General features: G+C 51.5%; 1 protein-coding gene and 1 long non-coding RNA gene across 26 annotated transcripts in view; one reads left to right on the plus strand and one right to left on the minus strand.

Annotated features, from left to right (window-relative positions):
• The window catches only part of LZTS1 (leucine zipper tumor suppressor 1), a 29,222-nt gene extending 7,895 nt beyond the window's left edge, over window positions 1–21,327 (plus strand). For 4 of the 6 annotated variants that reach the window (XM_065659320.1, XM_065659322.1, XM_065659319.1 and 1 more), the window contains 6 exons: window positions 6,952–7,439; window positions 7,865–8,686; window positions 9,924–13,268; window positions 17,098–17,192; window positions 18,108–18,163; window positions 18,248–21,327. In XM_065659320.1, the coding sequence (XP_065515392.1) occupies window positions 7,089–7,439; window positions 7,865–8,686; window positions 9,924–10,589 (1,839 nt within the window). In that variant the 5' untranslated portion in view covers window positions 6,952–7,088 and the 3' untranslated portion in view covers window positions 10,590–13,268; window positions 17,098–17,192; window positions 18,108–18,163; window positions 18,248–21,327. The remainder of the gene's footprint in view (window positions 1–6,951; window positions 7,440–7,864; window positions 8,687–9,923; window positions 13,269–17,097; window positions 17,193–18,107; window positions 18,164–18,247) is intronic. The other 2 variants (XM_065659323.1, XM_065659324.1) reach the window with 2 other exon arrangements.
• On the minus strand, window positions 930–22,338 carry LOC136003582 (uncharacterized). Of its 20 annotated transcripts, none has more exons than XR_010608142.1 (13): window positions 20,941–22,338; window positions 20,764–20,859; window positions 20,101–20,681; window positions 19,436–19,495; window positions 19,289–19,344; window positions 19,139–19,195; window positions 18,992–19,047; window positions 18,764–18,907; window positions 18,339–18,541; window positions 16,567–18,250; window positions 13,321–13,390; window positions 3,524–3,642; window positions 930–1,024 (listed from the first exon to the last, which is right to left on the minus strand). It is a non-coding gene; the product is annotated as an uncharacterized LOC136003582 (long non-coding RNA). The 20 variants fall into 20 exon arrangements; XR_010608145.1 differs by having other exon boundaries at window positions 993–1,007; XR_010608146.1 differs by lacking the exons at window positions 930–1,024; window positions 3,524–3,642 and adding an exon at window positions 9,332–10,855.
• Window positions 22,339–22,490: the final 152 nt, after the last annotated feature.

A 22,490-nucleotide genomic window follows, 5' to 3' on the forward strand; every position in this document is an offset into this window, starting at 1 on the left:
CCTTGTGCAATGACTTCAGTGGGAATAGGAGTCCCCTCACCCCAACAGCATCCCCAGGACATAAAACCCCCTCCCCAAAACTTGCCTTGTTAACAGAGGGGTCTTGCGAGCAGCTGATGGAGACCAGGGGCTGCTGGTGACCTGGGTGCTGTGATACAGCAGGGCTGCCCTGGCTGTTCCCATGGAGCAATGGTATCTGTCATGGGAAGGGTGTGAAATCAGAATCCCAGACTGGTTTGGGTTGGAAGGGACCTTAAAGCTCATCCAGTTCCAACCCCCTGCCATGGGCAGGGGCACCTTCCATGACAGCAGCTTGCTCCAAGCCCTTGTGCCCAACCTGGCCTTGAACACTGCCAGGGATGGGGCAGCCACAGCTTCTCTGGGCACCCTGTGCCAGCGCCTCAGCACCCTCACAGGGAAGAGCTTTTGCCTAAGAGCTCATCTCAGTCTCTGCTCTGGCAGGTTAAAGCCATTGCCCTTGTCCGGTCACTACAGGCCCTTGTCCAAAGCCCCTCTCCAGATTTCTTGTGGCCCCTGTTAGATATTGTCATAAGGTCTCCCCTGAGACTTCTCTTCACCAGTTTGGAGGTGGTGCCCATTCCCTGGTGCTGGCATCACTATTCAGGTGTGCCTGCCACAGCCCCAGGACTCTGCAGACCTGCAAAAGACAAAAGCAGTGAGTAGAGCACTTCTGAGTTTCCAGTTAGCAGGGCTTTAATTGCAGTATTAGTTCCTCATTAGCAGGAAAAGACAGATGCTGTTAGGAATTAAGTAAACTGAAAAGATCTGTTTCTCCACCGCAGGAATATTTAACTATGTCTCACACAAGCATCACCTCTGTACCAGCAGCATGACTGATGTGACTTGTGTGGGTGCTGTGCTTGGCTGCTGAATCACCGCTGAGCTCCAAAATCTGTGTGAAGTGAGGCTGCTGGGGTGAAGCTATGAGGAGCTCTGGGTGGAACAGGTGGGGTTTCTTTGCAGTGAAGGTTCAGAACTGGAGACTCCTGGAGTTGCATTTAACCTAGAACAGAGTGAGAAAGTGTTTGGGCTCTGGGATGAGCAGAGAACTGGGGATGTCATGGGTAGGACCAAAGGTTACTTGCAGAAATACATGGCATCAGGACCATAAAGAAGAGTTGTAAACCAGACTAAGGTGGTAATAAATGGAGGATCAGGCTCCTGGAGCAGTGCTGGGATATTCCCACAATGCCCTGCTGCTGCTGTGCTTGCATCTGGCAAGGGCAGGACATTGTATGGGGCCAGCTCCTCCTGGGAATAACTCCCTGAGGTGCCAGCTCCTCCTGGGAATAACTCTCCCTGAGGTACAGTGACAGTGGGAGGTATGCTGGGACTGTCTCAAGCCCAACTCTTGCTAATACTGTTAGGATCTGCTTTCATATGAAGCTAATTAATACAAACTGCAGCTCTACAGGGGCAAGCTGGGGCTTTTCAGCATCCCATCACTGGATCATCTAGTGACCTTCTGAGCTCAAGAATCAATTATGCTGCCCCCAGCGCTCTCCCAGCAAGTCCCTTTGCTCATCTCCTGACTTTCCTGTGGGCTGCTGGGGCAAGCATCAGCTTTTCCTGGGAGTAAACTGCTGTTGCTGAGGATGCAGCTTTTCAGCCCCCAGCAATAAGGTTCATTCCACTTCTAATGTCCTCTCAGGCTCGGGAGACAGGAAGAGTAATGCATTACTTTTTCTAGCCCACACATTTGCTGGTGCTACTAGTTTGTGCTCAGGTTAACTGTCCAGTAAGCATTTGCAGAAGAGAAAGCACGAGGCTCTGTAGAAACACAGACATTGGAAGTCATGGGACTTTACTGACTTACATCAGTTTGCTGTGGTTGAGCAATTGCCCCTGGGCAGGGACAGGAGTCTCCCCCTACTCAGCCGTGGCTCTGGCACAGGAAAACACTGCTGTCTCTCCACAAAGGGACCAGACAGCATGGAATCAAGCACCACACAGCAGGTGTTGAGCTGATATCCTCTAAAGCTCACTCTGACAATATGATTCATTGTTAATTTGAGAAATTCCTCTCATTCTAGTGCTGGCTTCCCCAAACATAGCTCAAGCCAAGTCACTTCAGTGCCGCTTAGATCATCACACATATGATTTTGCCCTGCTCTCCTATTAAAGCCACTCACTGGCTCATGCCTGGTCACGATTGGTGCCATGTTTGCTTGATGGATGGAGGAGAGATATACACAGCTCCTTCAAAGCTCTTTCCAAAGCTAATGCTTAATTGAGTGTTGATTTTTAGATTTCCCAGTATGGCTGGCAGGAAGAAGGCTGGACAAAGTTTGGAGCAACCTGGTTTTAGTGGAAGATGTCCCTGCCCGTGGCAGGGATTTGGAACTGGATGAGCTTTAAGGTCCTTCCCAAACCAAACCATTCTAGGATTCTGTGATAAGTGACCTTGACCTGAGCCACCCTCCATGCAGGAACTGGATGCAAAGAGGCAGTGCTCCGTGCTGCTGATGGACTTCCAAATGGATGCAGATTGCTCTTGGTTGCTTTTTTCCCTGTAGAGCCATTGCACCTTCACCTGCAGGGCCTGCAGCAGGATGACCAGTCATAGCAAAAGAGCACAAGAGCCTGGCTGCCAAGGGACACTGGCAGAGACATGGCACAGTCTCCTACTGCTGCACTGGCATGAAGCCCACCCAAACGCCTGCCAAAGCCAGGCAGAGAGCCTGCTGGATCCTCTAACAAGCACCAGGCAGTGGGTGCGAATTCTCTTAGTGTTCATTGAAATAACATTATGATGGACTCCTGGACTATTAGAGTAGATGTAACGTAACTGAGGCTGGTTATTCTTTATCTGGAGTGTCCCCCTCCACTAACGACATATCAGGGCAGAACACATGGTGTGCTTTGTGAATCCCGTACTCAATTCACTCCCTGCCTCCAATCAAAATGATCCCAATGAATGTCAGTGAATGAGTGGGGGACAATGAATTAGAGTGAATGAAGGGCTTGTAACAGGGCTCTTTGCCGACACCAAGCCACAGTTGAACACCACAAGGACGGCATCTGCCTGGGCGGGTGTTTTAATTCATACCCATTAGCACCATTAGGGGGAAGATTACAGGGTGGGGGCAAGGTCGGCTCTGCTGATGAGGCTTTCCAAGCCCTATTGATGCCAGTTCTTTGGAGACTGAAATGAGTAGGTTTCAGGGACCCTGGCTCCAGCTGGGCATGGGGAGAGTAAGTCTGAGCAGGGACAGGCAGATGCTCATGCAGCCTGAGGTGTGTCGGTCTCATCAGCCTGGTGTTACATAGCATTTGGGGGTCATGAAATTAGAACCCAGCTTTGGCTGCAGATCCCAAATCCAGTTTACTGGGATTGCTGCACTCAAGTTTTGGATTAAGCCATTCTCTTCATTAAAACATGTTAGATGCTTCAAGTAGCAGGTGGATGGCTTTTTTACCATGGAAATGCCCATATTTTAACCTGGGGCCACATTCTTGGTGTCTCAAAGACTCAAAATTACCAAGTAAAAGGGCACATTACCTGGCAGTGATTGAGGGAAAGAGGAAGGAGGCTGCTCCTGGATCCAGGCTCTTGGCAGCTGCTACTGCTTCTGTATTATCGGTACCTCTCCCAACAAGCACCAAAATGTGTGGGTGCATCTGCACAGAAATTATTAATGATTCAAGAGGGAAAAAAGAGTAGGTGAGAGAGTGCAGGGGAGAAGGAAGCTTTCACATACAGAGGAGAGAAGAACAGGATCAGCAGGGAGGGAGTAATAAGGCAAAGCCAGGAAGGAAAAGAAGGCTTTTATAAGGTGACCTGTCTGGGGAAGGCAGAAAGTTACTGGCTGTGAAAACTCTGCAGGGAGGAGGAAAAGGCTTCAAAGAAACAGTGCAGCAAAGGAGATAAGATTAAATTCCGGAGCCCATTCAGAAAGGAGGTGATGGGGAGGGTTGCACTCCTGTGTGTGATCCCAGGGTAGGCATGACTGCAGTGACTGTTGAGATGCTGTTAATTTTTTCCCCTCTGTCTCTGCAAAAGCAAGAGTGGGTGCATCCATGTGTTCACCCCTGATCCCGCAGGTTTAGCCCACACTGCCTGGGTGTTTATTTGGGGTCTGTCCCATGGGTGACCGCTGCCAGACCCCCACTAACCACTCCACCTCAATGGGTTTTGTTAGCAGTCCCACAAAGGTTCATGGAGCACAGGCAGTGCCCCCTCAGCACAGCATCACCCCAGGAATCCAACTGAGGGGCTAGTGCTGTCCCTAGAGCCCCCTCCCCACCACAGTGCCAAAAAGAGTTTTAAAGGGCTCATTTGCTGGAGGCAGCAGGGTGAGAAGGAAAAGCTCATGCCTTTTCTGGCTTTCTGTCATCATTAATTGGTGAGTGACAAGGCAAACTGCATTCAAAGTAATCACACTGAGCACAGGGCTAAATGTATGGGGCTGTAGCATCTGGGTTCAGCCGCAGAGACAGGCTGCTACAGTGGCATCATCATCACACACCATCAGCCACACACAGACCCCATGGACATGCACAGTTCCAGCCCCAAATTACCATTCCTGGGGCATTTTCAGACCCTGCACTCTCAGTATCACTTACATATTTATATTTTTTTTCCACCCTCCTTCAAACTTTGCAGTATGTTCAACCTAACTGAACTGTGGCTGTTGCCAAGCATGCGGAACCTCTTAAAATACATACAAACACCTAAATATGTATGTATATACACGACTAGTTTTTGTGTGTCTCAACAAACAAGTCTGGTTCCCTGTACAGTCACAGTCACTAGATTTGACACAGCGGAAGACACAAGTATGTGCCCCAGGGCCTGAACAAGGAAGAGGGACAAGACCTTTTGGAGGTGCCCTGGAGCTGGAGCAGAAGCCTGTGCCCTCTGCTCGCTTGGTGTGCTCCAAGCTGTGCTGTCTCCAGAGCTTTTCTCTTTCTGCTGATGTGCATGGATACCAACTCCATGGCTTTCCAAGTACTCATTTTTAAATCAAAAGAGGGAAGGAGAAGAAAAAGACATGCCCAACCCTCTCAGGCATGTGTAGGAGGGCTGGGATTGATTGAAACACCTACTGCCAAAAGGCTGGAAAGTCCTGCCTTTCCCTCCCTGTGTTTCTCCTATCTTCTGCAGGAAAGCAAAACCCAAGGGTGCATCTCTCCAAAGGAACTGATGCTCTGGCCATGGGGACAGTGAGCCCGACATCCCCAGAGTACCAGGGCTATGCACTCTGCAAAATGCTGTGCTTTAAGGCATCAAACCTCCCTGACACCTCTGCCATGGGTGCACATAAATATAGCAGCTGTTTCCCCCTCTACTTGCACACGTTGAATGCTGTCTCTGAGATGCTGTCACTATAGCTGGCAGCTCTGGTGCTGTGCAGCTGCCTTTCCTCTTGTGCAGGCTCACACACACCAGCATGTTGTTGGAACATGTGCTGGCAGAGCCACCTCTTGTGCCAATTATCCTGTTCCCTGCAGCAATTCCTTCCCCTTCCATTATTCCTCCATTATGCCTCTTACACAGTAAAAATGAATGAAAGCAAAGTCATTGATAATTTTTAGCATATCAGCATCCAGGCAGCAGTTCACACCTCAGTTCTTACTTCTCTTAATCCCCCCAAAATGGAGTTAGGGATTAAAGAGGATATTCTGTCTTTCTGGGACTTTGACAACCTGGATCCTCAGAGCACAGACAAAAAGGAAAAAAATAAAGCTGAGGGATAAGCACAGTTTGTGTTACCCTGTTTGGGATGCAGAGGAGCTTGCACCAGAGCATAAGGCAGGATATGAAGAATGGGAAAAACATAGGAGCAACTCTCTAGACCATGAGGATGAGGCAGTGAGGATGCCCTGGCACACTGTGCCCGCACCTCTTCTACCACCCAACCCTCTCCCAGTTGCTAGGGGACATTTTACCCCCTGGATGCCTGTTTGGCTGATAGGAACCTACCATGGGCAGCTCTGGAGAAGAACTGGACCTTGCATTACTGTCACCACCGAAAGCAGGAGCTTTGAGCTCTTTTCCATACAGAAACATTTCCTCTGTCATCATCCTGTGCAAACAAGATTTAGCTCATTTTGATTATGCTTTAACTTCTGCCTAAGAGCAGCATTTTCCTGGTCTCCTGATCCTTTGATTATCTAGATGGAAGGTGCATCTCCATTATAGCTCTGACGCAGGGAGCCAAGCATCCAAAGGCCACCAGGAGCTGGGGCTTTACGGGTTTTTTTCCCATAGCAAAGGGAATTAATGCACAGCTCTGCATACCTCTGAACTGTGTTCACAATACTCAGCACGCACATAACGCCTCTCATCTTAAGTGCTGCACAGACATTAAGAGTAATTAAGCCTCACAGCAGCCCTTTTCAGGTAGATTAAGAGGAGCACTGAAAATTGGAGAGAAATTAGGGAGACAGGCTGATGCAGGAGAGGTTGCGACTGCAGCTTACAGTCCCGAGCGTGGCTGTCAGGAGATGGGATACATCTGGCATGGAATAAGCAGGAAGCATGGGTGTTCATTGAAATTAGTGCCTATAAGCCTCCTAAAAATCACTACAACTACTACACTACTTATTTTCAGGGGCTCCTGTGTCTTCCAACCCTCCTGGCCTCATCCGGGTGCACTGTACCCAGGAGCTCGTGATGAACTTGGGCACCAGGCAGGATGTACCCATCCATCTGGGAACTGTGCAATGTCAGGTGCCAGACAGCCTGGGGGACACAGACTGTGAGAGGCTCCTGGAGCCATCCACAGGCACGAAGGAAAGCCCTGTTCTTCTCTGCCTGCCATCCTCCTTTACACAGGGCTTCTGCAGAGGGATGGGGAAGAGCTCCCCTGGGCTGGCAGTGGGGTATGACCATCAGAAGTTACTGATGCCCAGAACACAGGCACAGCATCGTGGCCACTTTCCAGGCCCCTTTTCCTCACGCTGCTCCTCTCTTTGCCTCCTCAGGTTCGCAGCTCCCTAGCACAGTGAGGTCTTTGCTATGATTGCAGCAGCTGCTGTCTGTACTTGCTGCCGGGAGCCCTCGTGCCACGGTTCTTCTGGGCTCTGCTCCCCCTGCCGCATGCCCACTGCCTGGGAGCAGCATGGGCAGCGTCAGTAGCCTCATCTCTGGCCACAGCTTCCACAGCAAGCACTGCCGAGCCTCCCAGTACAAGCTCCGCAAGTCATCCCACCTGAAGAAGCTCAACAGGTACTCAGATGGGCTGCTCCGCTTTGGCTTCTCCCAAGATTCCAGCCACAAATCCAGCTCCAAAAGCAGCAAGAATGAGGACTTCTTTTACATCAAGGTCAGCCAGAAATCTCATGGCTCCCACCAAGCAGACTATACCTCGCTTGTTGGTGTGGAGCTGGGCAGCCAAGCCGGGACCAGTGCTATGGACTTTGGGACACCCACACCGCAGAAGCTGATGCCCTTTCCTAGTCAGCTGGAAGTGGTTAGTAGGGGAGATGGCATCCCAGAATCAGGGGGGTATCCCACTGGACCACATCTGCCCTCCAAGTGGGTGCAGGTCCCACTGCAGGGGTGTTCTGGTCCAGGAGAAGGCTCAGAGAAAGTTTGTGCTGAAGAAGTGGGATGAGGGGGGCAGCAGGGAGGTGCTGGAGCCACTCTGACACCTTCTGCTTTCAGGAATTCGGATCAAGAATATGATCTGTATCCTTTAATTTCCAAATGTGCCATTTGCCTCCCAACAGGCTATTTTGGCCATCGGCATCCTCTTGAGCTTTTGGTCCCTGATGGAGACCTGAGCCATCCCAGCCATGGGGGTCTTGTCCTTGGGGACAGAAGGATGGGGAGGTGGTGGTGGTGTTGATGTGGTGTTGGTCCATGCTGATGTCTCTGCTTTTCTCTTCTCCCCAGGGTGCAGAGAAGCCAATTGCAAGACCGACCGCCTTCAAGCCGGTGCTGCCACGGCCCAGCGCCATCCTGCACTCATCTGCAGAGAATGGGGGTCACCTCCCCCAGCAGCTGCAGCCCCCTGACAAAGCCAAGGAGCAGGAGCTGAAGCCAGTGCTGTGCTCAGGGGGTCTGTCTGACTCCGGCAGGAATTCCATGTCCAGCCTCCCCACCCACAGCACCAGCAGCAGCCACCAGCTCGATCCCCTTGTCACACCAATGGGACCCATCAGCCGCTTCGGGGGCTCGGCCCACAACATCTTGCAGTGCACCATCATCCAGGACAGCAACATGATGAGCCTCAAGGCCATGTCCTTCTCAGATGGAGGCAACAAGATCCTTAACCCTGGGAAAGCCCCCCCCAGCCACGCTGCCGAGAAGACCACTTGTATTCGTTCGCCCATCTCCATGGATGAGTCCACCATCCAGGAGCTGGAGCAGAAGCTTTTAGAGAGGGAAGGGGAGCTGCAGGAGCTTCAGTCAAGCTTCGAGGAGAAGGAATTCAGCTCCTGCCAGGCTTATGAAGAGAAGCAGAGGCACTGCAAGGAAGAGATGGAGGGCCTCAAGCAGAAATGCAATAGCAAGCTCAAGCAAACCTTACAGAAAACCCAGCGGACACAGCAGGTCTTTCATCTCCAGGTGTTTCAGCTGCAGCAGGAAAAGCAGCAGCTCCGGGAGGAGCTGGAGAACCTCATGAAAGAGCAAAACCTGCTGGAGACCAAGCTGAGATCCTATGAGAAGGAGAAGACCAGCTTTGCCCCAGCACTGGAAGAGACCCAGTGGGAGGTGAGTGGCACCGAGCGGCATCTTGGGCTTCCAATGCCCAAAGCAAAGCATGTGCCTGGAAGGAGGTAGCTCCAGCACCAGCAATAAACCACATAGCCCTTCTCCATGTCCATGCCTGCACCCAGCTCAGACCACAGAGGGCCTGAAGGGAGCAGATGGTGCACTCACTAAGCCCAGGCTGTAGGAGATGTTAAATCAATGGAAAGCCCTCACCTGTCACTGTAAGGCTCTGTAAACAGTAACTGAGTGACTCTGTCCCTCTGAACTCCTCAGCACTTCACATCCTATAAAGAAACAACTGCTGCATAAAAAACCCCAGTCACTAAAACAGCTTTGGCTGTCTCCCCCAAAGGAGTAGTAAAGCTGCCTTCCCACCTGTAAATAGGAACTACTTGGACTTGCAGGGCCATTTATTAGAGAGCAGTAAAGCCTTCCACTCTCTGCTTAAGCTTATTTTTCCCACTGATTTTGCATCACTGAACAAAGACCATTAAACTGCTGAAAATTCAGATGTGAGCCTGTGAGCCTGAACAGCACACATCAATGTCATTTCACTACAGCTGTTTTCACTATAGTTTACTATAGCTGTTGCCTAGCATGCTTCAAAAAGCATGGTGCTCAGCTTCACCCCCTCACATGCAAGGATTTCTCACTTTCAATATTTCTAGTTTATTTGCATTTCAAGCCACCTTTCCAGGCTGTTCTCAGATCCTCCCTAAATTGGAGCTGCAGTGTCCCCCCAAGCCCCCAGAAGCTGTCCCCAAGAGTGCCTGTACCAGCCATGCTTTAGGCTCCAGTGGGATTTATGTGCTTTGCTCCCAGCTGCAGTTTTGAGGGGTGCTGTTGAGTGTCTGCTTGTGAAATGAGCTCAGCCAGTTTGACCATGTGAGCAGTGGTTTCAGCAAACATGTTGGACAGGATATGGAGACTTGAGCATTTTCTCAGCACCCTCCATCTCGACACCTCACCTGAGGGTGTCAGCTCCTTAAATCTTCACCAGCAGCCCTCTGTGTCAGCTGAGGTGTTGATGCATGGAGAGCATGGGGTCCCCTCCAGCTGACAAAGAGCCCAGGGCATTGCTCCCTGTGCTGGGGCATCTCCCTGGGTAGGATTTCATGGGCAGGGTCTCCACGTGCTGTGCCAGCTGTGCCCAGCATGGGTTGCATGGGGTACCATGGGTGCTGTGGGCTTTCTCTGACATGCAGCCCTAACTTAGGTGCTGCATTCCTCCCATTAGGTGTGCCAGAAGTCAGGGGAGATCTCCCTCCTGAAGCAGCAGCTGAAGGAATCCCAAACGGAGCTCAACAGCAAGACCACTGAAATCCTCAGCCTAAAGGCTCAGCTGAAGGAGATAAGGGTGAAGATGGAAGTGCTGGAGATGAAGACCCAGGACCTGGAGAGCTCCCTGCACACCAAGGCCATGGAGCTGGAGGTGTGTGAGAACGAGCTCCAGCGCAAGAAGAACGAGTCTGAGCTGCTGAGGGAGAAGGTGAACTTGCTGGAGCAGGAGATTGTGGACTTGCGGACAGAGCTAGCCATCCTCAAGGAGCAGCTGAGTGAAGCCCGGGAGGTGGCCAGGCCCTGCCCCATGATGGACAATGCTCAAGCCCTGCAGGGAGAGGTGGAGAGGCTGAGGGCAGAGCTGAAGGCTGAGCAGGACAACAACGAGCAGATGACTTCCAGCTTCCAGCATGAGCGGCAGACATGGAAGGAGGAGAAGGAGAAAGTGATTCACTACCAGAAGCAGCTGCAGCAGAGCTACCTGCACATGTACAAGAGGAACCAGAATATGGAGAAGATGCTGCAGCAGCTTGCCACAGGGGAAGATGGCAGGGAACCTATTGAGCTGGACATACCTGGCACAGATGTCCCCTACGAGGATATCATTGCCACCGAGATTTGAGCCAGGTCTGCTTTCTCCTCCTTGCAGCTCGGGGTGGGCGTCTCTCTCAGGCAGGAAGCACTGCCCCGCACCTTGTACAGTTCAGATGAGCCATGTATTTATTAGTAGAGCTGGTGGCCCGGCCAGCTCACAGCCCTCCTTGTGTTGCACCACAGCCTGTTGTGTTAGAGGTGACCAAGCAACTCGTGCCAATGGTGACATGCCAGCAGCTCCTTCTTGCTCCCACCTCAGCAGTGTCCCTTCTGCCCCCTTGTTGGGCTGAGAAGCTGGCAAGGGAGGTAGTCAGGGAACAGGACTTTAGCGAATAATCTGTCAGGTATCAAGATGATGCAAAACTCCCAGGGGACATTCTGTTCTAGGCTTGGAGGGATCCTGGGACACCACATCCCTTCTCATGGTCTTCAAGAGGAATCAGACCTGGCACATTTCCAGCTGTAGCCTGGAGGAAGCATTGTGCTGCTCTTACACCTCCATATCCTTCCTCCAGTCGATGCCAATCCCCAGGGATCCTGTGGGACCGAGGAGCCACTTCCTGCCACCGGCACAGGCTGCACATCCACTTCTCCCATCCTTTGGCCTCTGTAGTGCCTCAGGAAGGACCCTACACACACACACGCACACCCCACCTTATTACAACCAACAGCCGCCCACCAAAAATCACTTTCACCAACAAGCACAGCCTACCCATCCCATCCCTAGCCACAGCTGCACTGGCACATCCCTCGTCCCTGCACCTGCACAGCCATGGTGAGCCCAGTGCTCCCCAATCTGATGGACAAGGACTCTGTGTCCCTTTTCTCCAGCTACCAGATGGGCAACTGGATTCAAGAATTAACAGGAATTTGCAAGCCACAGTCCAACTGAAGGAATTGAAGGGGAAATCGGTTGTGTTTGCCCCATGTGCTCTCACATGCTCGCTGCAAGCATCCCTTCCAGGAGCACCAGCTGCCTTTTCTCCTCCTGTGCCCTTACAACCACAGGACCCCATCATCTGGACCTGGTTGAAAAACCCCAACCCAACCACTTTCATTTTGTTTTCTAGCCTCTCTCTTAAAATCTCCTGCTGCCAGCAAGCAGATAAGGCTCCACTGCATGTCATCGGTGGTGACTCTCCTGTCCCATCACAGCTCAGTAGGAATCAGCCAGCATCCAGCTTGCCTGGATGGAGGTCTTCAGCCAGGACCACATTTGTGCTAGTGCAATGTCTTTTTTCCTACAATATGTTTTTTAACCCACTAGCGAGCTGGGCACCAGCCTGAGAAGCCCCATCCCAGGGTTGCCAGGGGGAATCTTGCACAATCCCATGGCATAGATTCAGCCAAGGGCTCTAAGCTGTGCACAAGCAGAAGAATTCAGCATCCCTCACACCATTCCAGCCAGCCTGTAACAGCAACACAGAAACCAGTCTGTGCCTTCCACAAATGCACCTAAGCACCCCCTATTTGCGCTGCCCTGGAGCATCCCGACTGGCACAAAGCAGATCCTTAGCCATGGTCCCATGGAGAAAAGCCAATTTCAAATCCCAGTTCCAGCCCTGTGGCTGTAGGTCAGAACCGCACTGTGTCTGACAGCCTTCTCCCAGACTTGCTGAAGGATGTTTTGGAGAGCTGGACAATGGTGGTTAAAGGGTGGCACCCAGCTCCACTCTGGCTCAAAAGGCCAGAAGGGATTTTCTGCATTATTCAAGCCATAGTCCTGCACTGAGAGCTTCACAAGAAAGGACCAGGAGCTTTCCAGTGCCAAACACATGGAGTGCCAAGGAGAGTGGAAACCTCCCTGCCTGCTCTATCCCAGCAATGCCTACAACTACCTGCCCCATCCTGGTTCCTGCTCCTGCTGTCCTCTGTGCCACTATCCCAGGTCCCCATCACCCCGTCCCTGTTTCCTCCCCAACCCTGTGTCCTTTCCCAGCCCCTGCTCTATGGTGTGACCACCCAAGGCCTTGCAGTGCTGCCTTTGCACAATGCTGTGTGTGACCTTCTGCATTGCAGGTCTGTCGCTCCTGGTACGTGTACATATGATTATTTTCCTCCAGGTTTTTTTGGATGTTCTTTCTGGCAACCAAGGTGTATTACTGGTAATTTTTATTTATAAGTAAATTTTGTAAAATGTATTTAACCTCTTGGTGCCTGGCTTGGTGGCATCAGAAGTGTGCTTCCCCGGGGAGCAGCAATGCAGGAGGGTGCTTCACTATGTCCTTCTCCAGGACTGCCTTTCTGGTGAGGGCTTTTGGGTATACCGGAGCACAGCTCATGAAGTGTGAACGTCCAGCCCCTCAGCCCCTGCTCCGGGACAGAAAGATGATGTTGGACATCACCTACACATGGTGAGCTCAGCAGTGGTGCCACCAACATGGTAATCTACCCTCATTTTGTCACCAAAAACTCCCATCTGCACACTGGCCACGGCAGAGGGTTGGAACTGATGAGCTTTATGGTCCCTTCCAGTCCAACTCATTCCTGGATTCTACGTCCTACACTCGGGCTCTAGGACCCAGCAGGGCAGCGTCGCAGAGGTGGCACTGGACCCGATTGAAATCTGAGACCTGACAGCCCGAGGCTTTCAATCTGCTAGGGCTTGCAATCTGCTAAAACGTGTGTAACAAATGGTATGGCATTGCCTTCAGTATTGTTTACTGCAGCATTTGGAAAGAGTCACAATGCACTTGTGCTTTCCTAGGTGAGTACTTCTCAAATTCTCTGGTAAATACTTTGAAAGTCTTTCCACTTACCTGGCACATTGAGCACCGCCTGTATCTCTGTCGGCTCTACACATTCCGGTGGATCTGCAGGGTTTCCAGACTGTGGGGAAAAAGACCCCAACGAACCTTTTTTTTTCTTTTTTTCTTTTTTTTTTTTTTAACAGCAGGAAAAAAACATTTGCCAGGTCCTCCTCTGCTCCCCTAAGCAGCTGTGTCCTGAGCGAGGCGGTGCAGTCACTGCTTTCACAGTACACACCTCATGTCCTTCTATTACATTTGTAAGGAAAACTTTGTTTAGAAAAGGTCTCATTCAGCTAAAATTGTTCACCCCTTCTGTGCAGCCTCTTCAGTCAAATACAGCTCCACGGTTTTGTGTAAATCACTCAGAAGTGACTTTACTACTGACTAATGATGAATCTCCCCAGGAATGAAATTCTGAGCACTTGAACAGCCACTATAAACCAGATTTACGTGAGAAATCAGCCAAGGACCGGGGTTTTGATGGAAACATCCACTCAGAAGTCAGGATTCATGGAGAAGCACTTGCCCCATTACCCCCCATAAGCTCCACTCCCTATCTCCTGCCCCTTCTGAATGCCCTTGGGATAGAGGCTTCCTCATGTTTTTTCCCCATTAGAAAACTAAATGGGAAAGGAAAGAAGCAGAGACCTGTTACCAAACAGTAGCTTCTGATTTGCTTCCTGCAGAGCCTCTAGCTTCTTAGTGCCAACGGCAAAAAGGGCCGACAGCTTGCTGGGGTAAACCTGTCAGCCCTGCTGCACGTAGACCTGGCACCATCAGAGAGTGGTAGCCCTGAAGAGAGGTAGGCCTGCAGGAATAGCCCTAGTGCAGGTAGTCCTGATGGCCACAGTTGGGGTAGACCTCACAGCCATAGGTCAGCCCATTGGGGTAGGCCTGATAGCCCTGGTGCAGGTAGACCTGATAGCTCCAGTTGGGGTAGACATGAGCCTGGCACCATAAGAGGTAGACCTGATAACTGCTGCAAGTAGCTGGTGGGAGTAGACCTGATAGCTGCCCCTCCTCTTCCCCCCCCCCCCCCCCCCCCCCCCCCATTTGGGGTAGACCTGATAGGCCTACTCCAGTTATGGCACTAGTGCAGGTAGACCTGATAGCCGTAGGCTTCAATCTGCTAGGGCTTGCAATCTGCTAAAATGTAACAAATGGTATGGAATTGCCCTCAGTATTGTTTACTGCAGCATGGACACAATACACTTGAGATTTCCCAGGTGAGTACTTCTCGTATTCTCTGGTAAATACTTTCAAAGTCTTTCCCCTTACTCGGCACACTGAGCACTGTATCTCCCTCGCCTCAACACATTCCGGTGGACCTGCAGAGCTGGGGAAAAAATCCCACGACAACTTTAACAGCAGGAAAAAAACATTTGCCAGGTCATCCACTTCTCCCCTCAGCAGCTGTGTCCTTAGAAAGGCAGTGCAGTCACTGCTTTCACAGTACACACCACATATCCTTCGTGCAGCTAAAACTGTTCAACCCTTCTACGCAGCTAAAGAGCGGGTTCTGGGCCACTTCTGCACACAGTGAGCTTTGCAACTGTAACACACACATTGCTGTCGCTCCTCGCTTTCCCACCTAAAAGTCCATTTGAATCAAACATCTCCGGTGCCCACTCTTGGCTGAGTAGCAGCAGAGTGAGAGAAGCACGAATGTTTGGACTCTGCTCCCACAGCTGAACAGCCAGGAAGGAAAGCTGGTGCTAGGCATCTTCAGCACACAGTGAGCTTTGTAACGGTGACACACACATTGCTGTCACCCCTCGCTTTATTTCCTAAAAGTCCGTTTGAATCCAACATCGCCGGTGGTCGCTCCTGGCTGAGCAGCAGCAGAGTAGAGCAGGAACGTTTGGATCCTGCTACCAGAGCTGAAGAGCCAGTAGAGAAAGCTGGTGCTGCCATCTTCAGCACACAGTGAGCTATGCAACTGTGACACACACATTGCTCTCACTCCTAGCTTTGTCTCCTAAAAGTGCATTTGAATCCAACATTTCTGGTGCCTGCTATCGGCTGAGCAGCAGCAGAGTGAGTAGAGCATGAGCGTTTGGCCTCTGCTCCCACAGCCGAAGAGCCAGGGGGGAAAGTTGGTGCTAGCATCTTCAGCACACAGTGAGCTTTGTAACAATGGCACACACATTGCTGTCGCTCCTGACATTATCTCCTAAAAGTCCATTTGAATCCAACATCTCCGGTGGTCGCTCTCAGCTGAGCAGCAGCAGAGTGAGTAGAGCGCAGACATTTGGCCTCTGCTCCCAGAGCCAAAGAGCCAGGAGTGAAAGATGTTGCTGGGCATCTTCAGCACGCAGTGAGCTTTGCAAGGGTGCCACCCTCACTGCTGTCACTCCTCGCTTTCACACCTTAAAGTCCATTTGAATCCAGCCTCTGGTGGTCGCTCTCAGCTGAGCAGCAGTAGAGTCAGAGGGCATGAATGTTTCGCCTCAACTTCCATACCCGAATAACTAGGCCAGAAAGCTGGTGCTGGGCATCTTCAGCACACAGTGAGCTTTGGAACTGTGCCACCCGCATTGTTGTTGCTCCTCTCCCACCTAAAAGTCCATGTGAATCCAACATCTCAGGTGGCTGCTCTCGGCTGAGCAGCACAAGAGTTAGTAGAGCACGAAGGTTTGGCCTCTGCTCCCACAGCTGAAGAGCCAGGAGGGGAAGCAGGTGCTGGGCATCTTCAGCACACAGTGAGCTTTGCAATGGTGACACACACATTGCTGTCGCTCCTCACTTTCCTACCTCAAAGTCCATTTGAATCCAACATCTCCGGTGCCACGGTCTCAGTTGCAGTCTCAGCCCCAAAGTCTGAATCCCAGAATCTTAGCTAAAGAGTCTCAGCCACAGTGTGAATTCCACAGTTTTCTCCATAGTCTCAGCTACAGTCTGAATTCCACAGTCTCAGCCCCAGAGTCTGAACTGCATAGTCTTAGCCATGGAGTGACAGCAACAGTCTCAGCCACGGAGTCTGAGTCCGAGAGTATCAGCTCCAAAATCTGAGGCCCAGAGTCTCCGTCACAATCTCACCCACAGAGTCTCAGCCATAGTCTTAGCCACAGAGTCTGAGTCCTAGATTCTCAGCCCCAGTCTCAGCCCTTGAGTTTCAGTCCCTGAGCCTCAGCACCAAAGTCTGAATCTCCGAGTCTCACCCATCTGAGCCAGAGAAAGAGCAACAGAAAATCAAATCCAAGAAGCACCCACAGAGGAAACGGCAAGAAGTTACTGAACAGGCAGGGCACTCACCAAACAGCCAGGGATCAGCTTCGGTACAACCAGGGAGCAGCCACAGAACCAGAGCCAGATAATACAAAGACCCAGCTGTGCCTTATCAGGGTGCTTTTATCCCAGGTGGTGGTTTGCCACTCGCCTGCCCCAGCCCATTGAGGGAGGAGCTGTGGGTGAGGCTTGTGGTATATGAGGCACAGCCTTTACTCAGGGAGCTCATTTGGGGTTCAGCTCTCAGCAGGGTAAGTTCTCTGGTGTTAACTCAGGTTTTCTGGCCTTAGAGCTTTGTGGTTTGTTTCAGGTGGGTTTTTTGGGGGTGGGTTTGAAATGGTCTTATCTCAGTGAAGACCTGCAGGTCATGTTAAGGCTTACTAGTGCATGCATTGGTAAGTATCTTTGTGTAGATTTTTTTTTAGGTGTTATGTTTGTAAGTGGTGGTGGTGAGGCAAGAAGAACCCCACAGCTGTTCTCAGGGGGAGGAGTTGTGGCAAAGGTAATCTTTGCTTGATGCCCTGATTAATTGTGTATCATTCCCATTCTCTTTTGCAGATGAAGGAAAGGTATATGGCTAGAGAAGGAATGTACCGGTGAGCCAAAAAGGGGTTTGTCTCAAGCGTCGCTTTGGACCTCTGCCCTTGTGAAAGGTGAGTTAAAAGAACGGGCCCGGAGTGGGGCAGGAAAGAGTTGTAAGGTCGGTGGGGGAGAGAGGCTGTTAAAGAGGCGGTCTCTTTGGGCAGGTAAAGGGAGCAGGTTATTATTCAGTTTGAGCTTTTATCGCTTTATAAAGCTAAAGCACAGCTGGGGGTTGTGCCTCAGAGTCTCGAGTTCACTAGTCTCTCGGGGCATAGCTCCAGGTTGTTTCTACAGCTCTGTTCTTTCAATGTGTATTTTCCCAGAGCTGCCTCTGTCCAGCCATGTTGACAGTTAAAGTGAGAGGCCATTAACCGGCTGAAGCAGCAGCTCAGTGCAAAATAGTTTTTAGTATCGGAAGGCATTCTTTTATTTGTGTTTTCCTGGTGATGAGCAGGCAGAAACGTCTAAGGGCGACATAACTCAGCTGCAGGAGGGCTTTGCACGGGGAAGGCCAGCATTTCGAGCACCGTTATCGGCACGCATCCGTTTGTATTTATTTTTCCGGTTTCGCATCCGAATCGGGAGAGGCGAAGCCACGCAGTTAGAGGGGATGTACGAAGCCGAGAGGGTTTTGTACCGGGCTGGCGACTGACAGCATAGCCCAATATGGTGGCGGGGCTCACGGTCTTTCTCGCAGCTGCCGTGCAGTCGCCTTTGGAGTCGGATGAGTACTCGCAGGGAGTCGGGGAGGTAAGGAGAACGACTGCAGGGTCAGTCGCTTCTCACCAGAGCTACGGTCACTCGTCTCTACTCTCTCAGGTCTTGCAGGGGAGGGAAGCCCCGGAGCACCTTTCGGAAACCTTTTTGGATGGGGCGAGCACCGTTTCACAGAGCGGTATAAGCGGCAGGATAGCGAGACGGGACTCCCGGAGGCGAGGCCTCAGCTGGGAGGATTCTAAGCGTGCACCCTTTTCTGTTTTTTATAGGCACAGCAGCCGAGTCGGGAGCGGTGAAGCCGCACATTACGGAGGGCCATGAGAAGGTAAGAAGGCTGTGAGCATGGGTGGCCATTAAGAGTAGAGAATAACATTGGATGGGCGTTCAGTGTTTGTGTTTGGTATTGCAGGTCCTGAATAAATTTTGGAGTCAGATGAGAGCTTGAAGTGAGTCAGGGAAGTAACGGGAAAGATTGCAGGGTTGGTTACTTTGTGCAGTACCGTGGTTATTTGTAGCTGTCGTACTCCTAGGTCCCGAAGGGGAGGACAGACCCGGCTTCGTATTCCGCGGTCACTTCTGAGCTGACGAATAAAACATCAGGTGGCTCCGGAGCAGGCAGAGGATCCTCCAGGAAGAGGCCGGCATTGACAGCTGGGGCAGCGGTGATGACGGTCAGCGCGACGTATTTCTATTTCTTTGTTTGCTGCAGGTGACGAAAGAGAACTTGGCAACCGAGGCAACATCCCGGGACCGTGCCATGGGAGCTCCGAGCCATGAGGCTGGCTCGAGACCCATGGCACTAAGGAACCTGAATAGATGGACTCCTTTTTGGAGCCGGAGGGCAGGAGATGAGGTCAGGACGGCAGGAAGGGGTTTGAAATGTAGCACGGGGGGGAGGGAAAGGGTGTTTCATCGCGGCAATTACAGTCTCAGAGTCAGGCTCACAGCCGGTCCGTCACAGCAGTTTCTGCAGTCAGTGTGGGAATCACACAGTCTGGGATATCACCTGTAATCTCTATTGCTGCAAGGACTGCAACAGGCACCTCTCCTGGAGGCAGGTGGGTTATTCCTGCAGTACCAAACACAAATACTGCACCCCTTTGCTGTGATGCTCTCAACTCTGAGCAGTCACCCACGCACACAACCCAATTACCTTCTCACGGCCCTCCTCCATTCACGTCTTCACCTCTCCCGAGTTGGCTGCAGCACCTGGAAAAACAAGTCATTAGAAACACACAGAGAAGATTCAAAGTGGCAACCATGCCTCCCAAAGTCCCACTGCCCTCTCCCATCACTTTACTGCTCATCCACTGGTCTTCGCAGGCCTGCGGCTCTCTTCTTCAAGCCCGTGCACTGTCTACAGAACACAACAACAAGGAATGTTTCTCATTTCATGAAAATTGCAAGACATTGCATCAGTTGCTGCTTCAGTCCGCTAAACGTAGCTCACCTTGCCCAAGGCAGCTCTGACTCAGAGGTCTCGCTCAGCTCCTTCTTCTGCACCTCCTAATTGAAAATAAACAGCAAAGCATAAGCCAGTCAGGAGAGGAAGCTGGAACTTCTTCCTTCTGACACAGCAAGTTCACCCCCCTGGTACCTTCCACTCCGCTCAACCCTCCCACAGCAGCCTCTGACATGTGGCTATCCATCTCGCCATCTGCAAGAACAACCTGGCATTAGTCACCGCAACGCCAAGCAAAAAGCTTAGTCTGCCTCTAAGCCTCAGGCCACACTCACACCGACACTTAGGTTGACATGCAGTCACACACTGGCATTGAGACACTCTCAGCACAGACCCTCACACCCTCCGCCTCACACACTAACTCCACATATACTATCACACCCACTCCCAAGCAGACTCTGCCCCTGACTCATTCCCAGCTTATTCCCAGAGCTCTTCTCTCCATTCACACAGATCATCAAGAGTACACAGCTACACTGTGATTATAAAAACCCACCACCTCCCTTCCAGAGCTCAAGAACTCCAGCTAAAGAGAAAACCAGAGACAAACAGAGAACTCTCAACTAGTTTACTAACATAGGAAACTACAGAGATACTCAAGGATACTTCTCATGGCTGCCTATCTTACCAACCCCAAGGACCCTGCCAAGACCACCAGCAAACCAGCTCCGAGAATCATCACAGCCGTGCGAGGCGGCAGGCTCAACCTTAGCGGGCGTCCCCGCGCAGGCAACGGTCACCTGGGTGGGATGAGCGTCTGCCTCCCTCACATAGCATGAGGCTTGGGCTTCCATACTCACAAATGGGCACGTTCATTGCGACGCAGGGGACCAGCCCATGTCGGATGAAGTGGCCATCAATATCTGGAAAGGTCTCTTAGGGTCGGGACTTTTCCAGGCAGTTCTAAAGCACAACTTCCTGGGTAGGAAACAAAGCTGGACTTGTCTTGAAACAGCCAAAGCACCACTCTCTGCGAGGAGCCAAAGACGACAAACAGCACTTGCCCACCCTTGTGTGTTTCACCACGGACCATTACCTATTTTCCCTGACACAACTCCCAGGACTTAAGACGCACCAATGGCACCTTTTCATCCTGGCATTTAACTCTGAGCCACTACTTTCACTACAGCTGACCATTCCCCTCCCAGGCACTTCCAAGTGCGTTCTCAGACATTCAGACATTCTGGCTCAGGTACTACATAGCAACACCACGTTTCAAACCCCTTCCTGCCATTCTGACATTGTCCCCCATGCCCTCGCCTCCTGCAGGAGGCCCTCTACTTAGCGTGCGTAGTGCCATGCATCTCGAGGCGGCCTCACTGCTCAGAACTCCCACAGCAGACTCCAGCGATGTTGCAGCCATTGCCAAGTTCCTCTTCATCTGCCAGAAACACACAAAGGGGAACATGCCACGCTGGTTGTCGTCTCCACCACCCAGCCATTGAGCTCTGCCTGTTTCTTACCAACCCTCCGCCTCCTTCAAAGCTCCTCAACACTGTGCTCACATGTCCCAAAGAGATTCCAGAGTCTGACACCTGGCCTCTCCTGCCTTCCATGACCTAGGAGTGCAACAGATGCTAATGACCATGGTTCTCACAAAGGTGAATGACTCCACAATCCTTCTTACCTCCCTGACTCACCTCAAGCACTCATTCAACTCCAAAGGGAGAGGGCAAGACCTGCAATACCAAACACAAATACTGAACCCCTTTGCCATGCTCTTCTCAACACTGAGCTGCCACACTCACACACAAACTTCTTACCTCCTCACAGCTGGAAAAGCAACCTGGAGCAACGCCCCAGAAGACTACTGATGAGGTGACTGAAAGAAAAGCTCTACTCTGTTTATGCTTATAAAGAGTGAAAAGAAATGCCTGACACATTTTTAAACAACCAACGGAAGCAGTCAGGATATAAAGGACACGATCCGAAGAGCAGACTTAGTACCTTTACTTCAAGCAGTGATGGGGAAGCTCCAATGCAGATCACAAGGCAATGCACGCAATAAAACAGTTAAGTTGTACTAACCTGCCCACTGTAAAATGAGGTTATAAAATACCCCAGTTTCTTTTCTTCCTCCCCATGGTACATTTTGAACCCATTCCTGCTTTCCTGATGTTGTTCCCCACCCCTCTACTGCCAAAAACTAGTCTTTTTGCTTAGTTTTCTGTAGTGCTATAGGTCTCAAACCAAACCTATTGGTCAGAACTCCCATACTAGACACTGGGGTGTTTACTGCGTGCACCCAATTAATTTTCATTATCTGCAATAACAGCAGTAAGAAGAAAAAAGAAAACCCCAAAATGCAGCTAAACAACGGTCTATAGACAGAGAAATAGAGGAAAATGCCCTGAAATATTAATTCCCTGCAGCCTATAAGGAACAAGCTCCTTCTACACTTTAGACTTTTAAAATGAGAAATGAAGCTGAAAAGTATTCTTTAACCTCTCCCTGCCAGAAAAACCACCCATAGATCCCCATAATTGTACTCCAGACCCCCAAAGCCCCATATAGACCCCCATGCATGGACTCCAGAACCCCATATTCTCCCTAATCCCCCCCCCGAACCCCATGTAGGGTCTCCAGACCCCCAAATCCCCCCACAGATCCCCATAGTGGGACTCCAGACCCTCAAATCCCCCCACAGAATCCCATGTAGGGCAAAGGGGGGGGGCCTTAGGGGAGAGCGGGAGGTAAGGGGAGGCAATGGGGAGGAAATAGGGAGTTAATAGAGGGCAAGGGTGGAGCCGAGCCGAGCCGAGCCGTGCCGAAATGAGCCGAGCCGAGCCGAAACGAGCCGAGCCGTGCCGAGCCGAGCCGAGCCGAAACGAGCCGAGCCGTGCCGAGTTGTTCCCAGCTATGGAGGGTAATGGGAGGAAATGGAGCGTGACAAGCGGGCACTGTTAGGTGTCGACTCCTCTGGGACAAACTCGGAGCCACTCGGACCCCAGCGGAGCAGAAGCCTCCAGAAGGGAGCGGGGCCTCGCGCAGGCACCCGAGCGGAGCCGAAGCTTTCCGAACAGAGCCGGGGGGGGGGAAAGGGGCGGGACTGAGAGTGACTGACAGGCGCCTCAGCCAATGGGAGCCGTGGGGGAACAGAGCGTAAACGAGGCGGGACTGAGAGTGACTGACCGGAGTCTCAGCCAATGAGAACCGTGGGGGGGCAGAGCGGACACGGGGCGGGACGGAG

Source organism: Lathamus discolor, chromosome 22 (genome assembly GCF_037157495.1).
Source record: "Lathamus discolor isolate bLatDis1 chromosome 22, bLatDis1.hap1, whole genome shotgun sequence".
Taxonomy (NCBI): domain Eukaryota; kingdom Metazoa; phylum Chordata; class Aves; order Psittaciformes; family Psittacidae; genus Lathamus; species Lathamus discolor.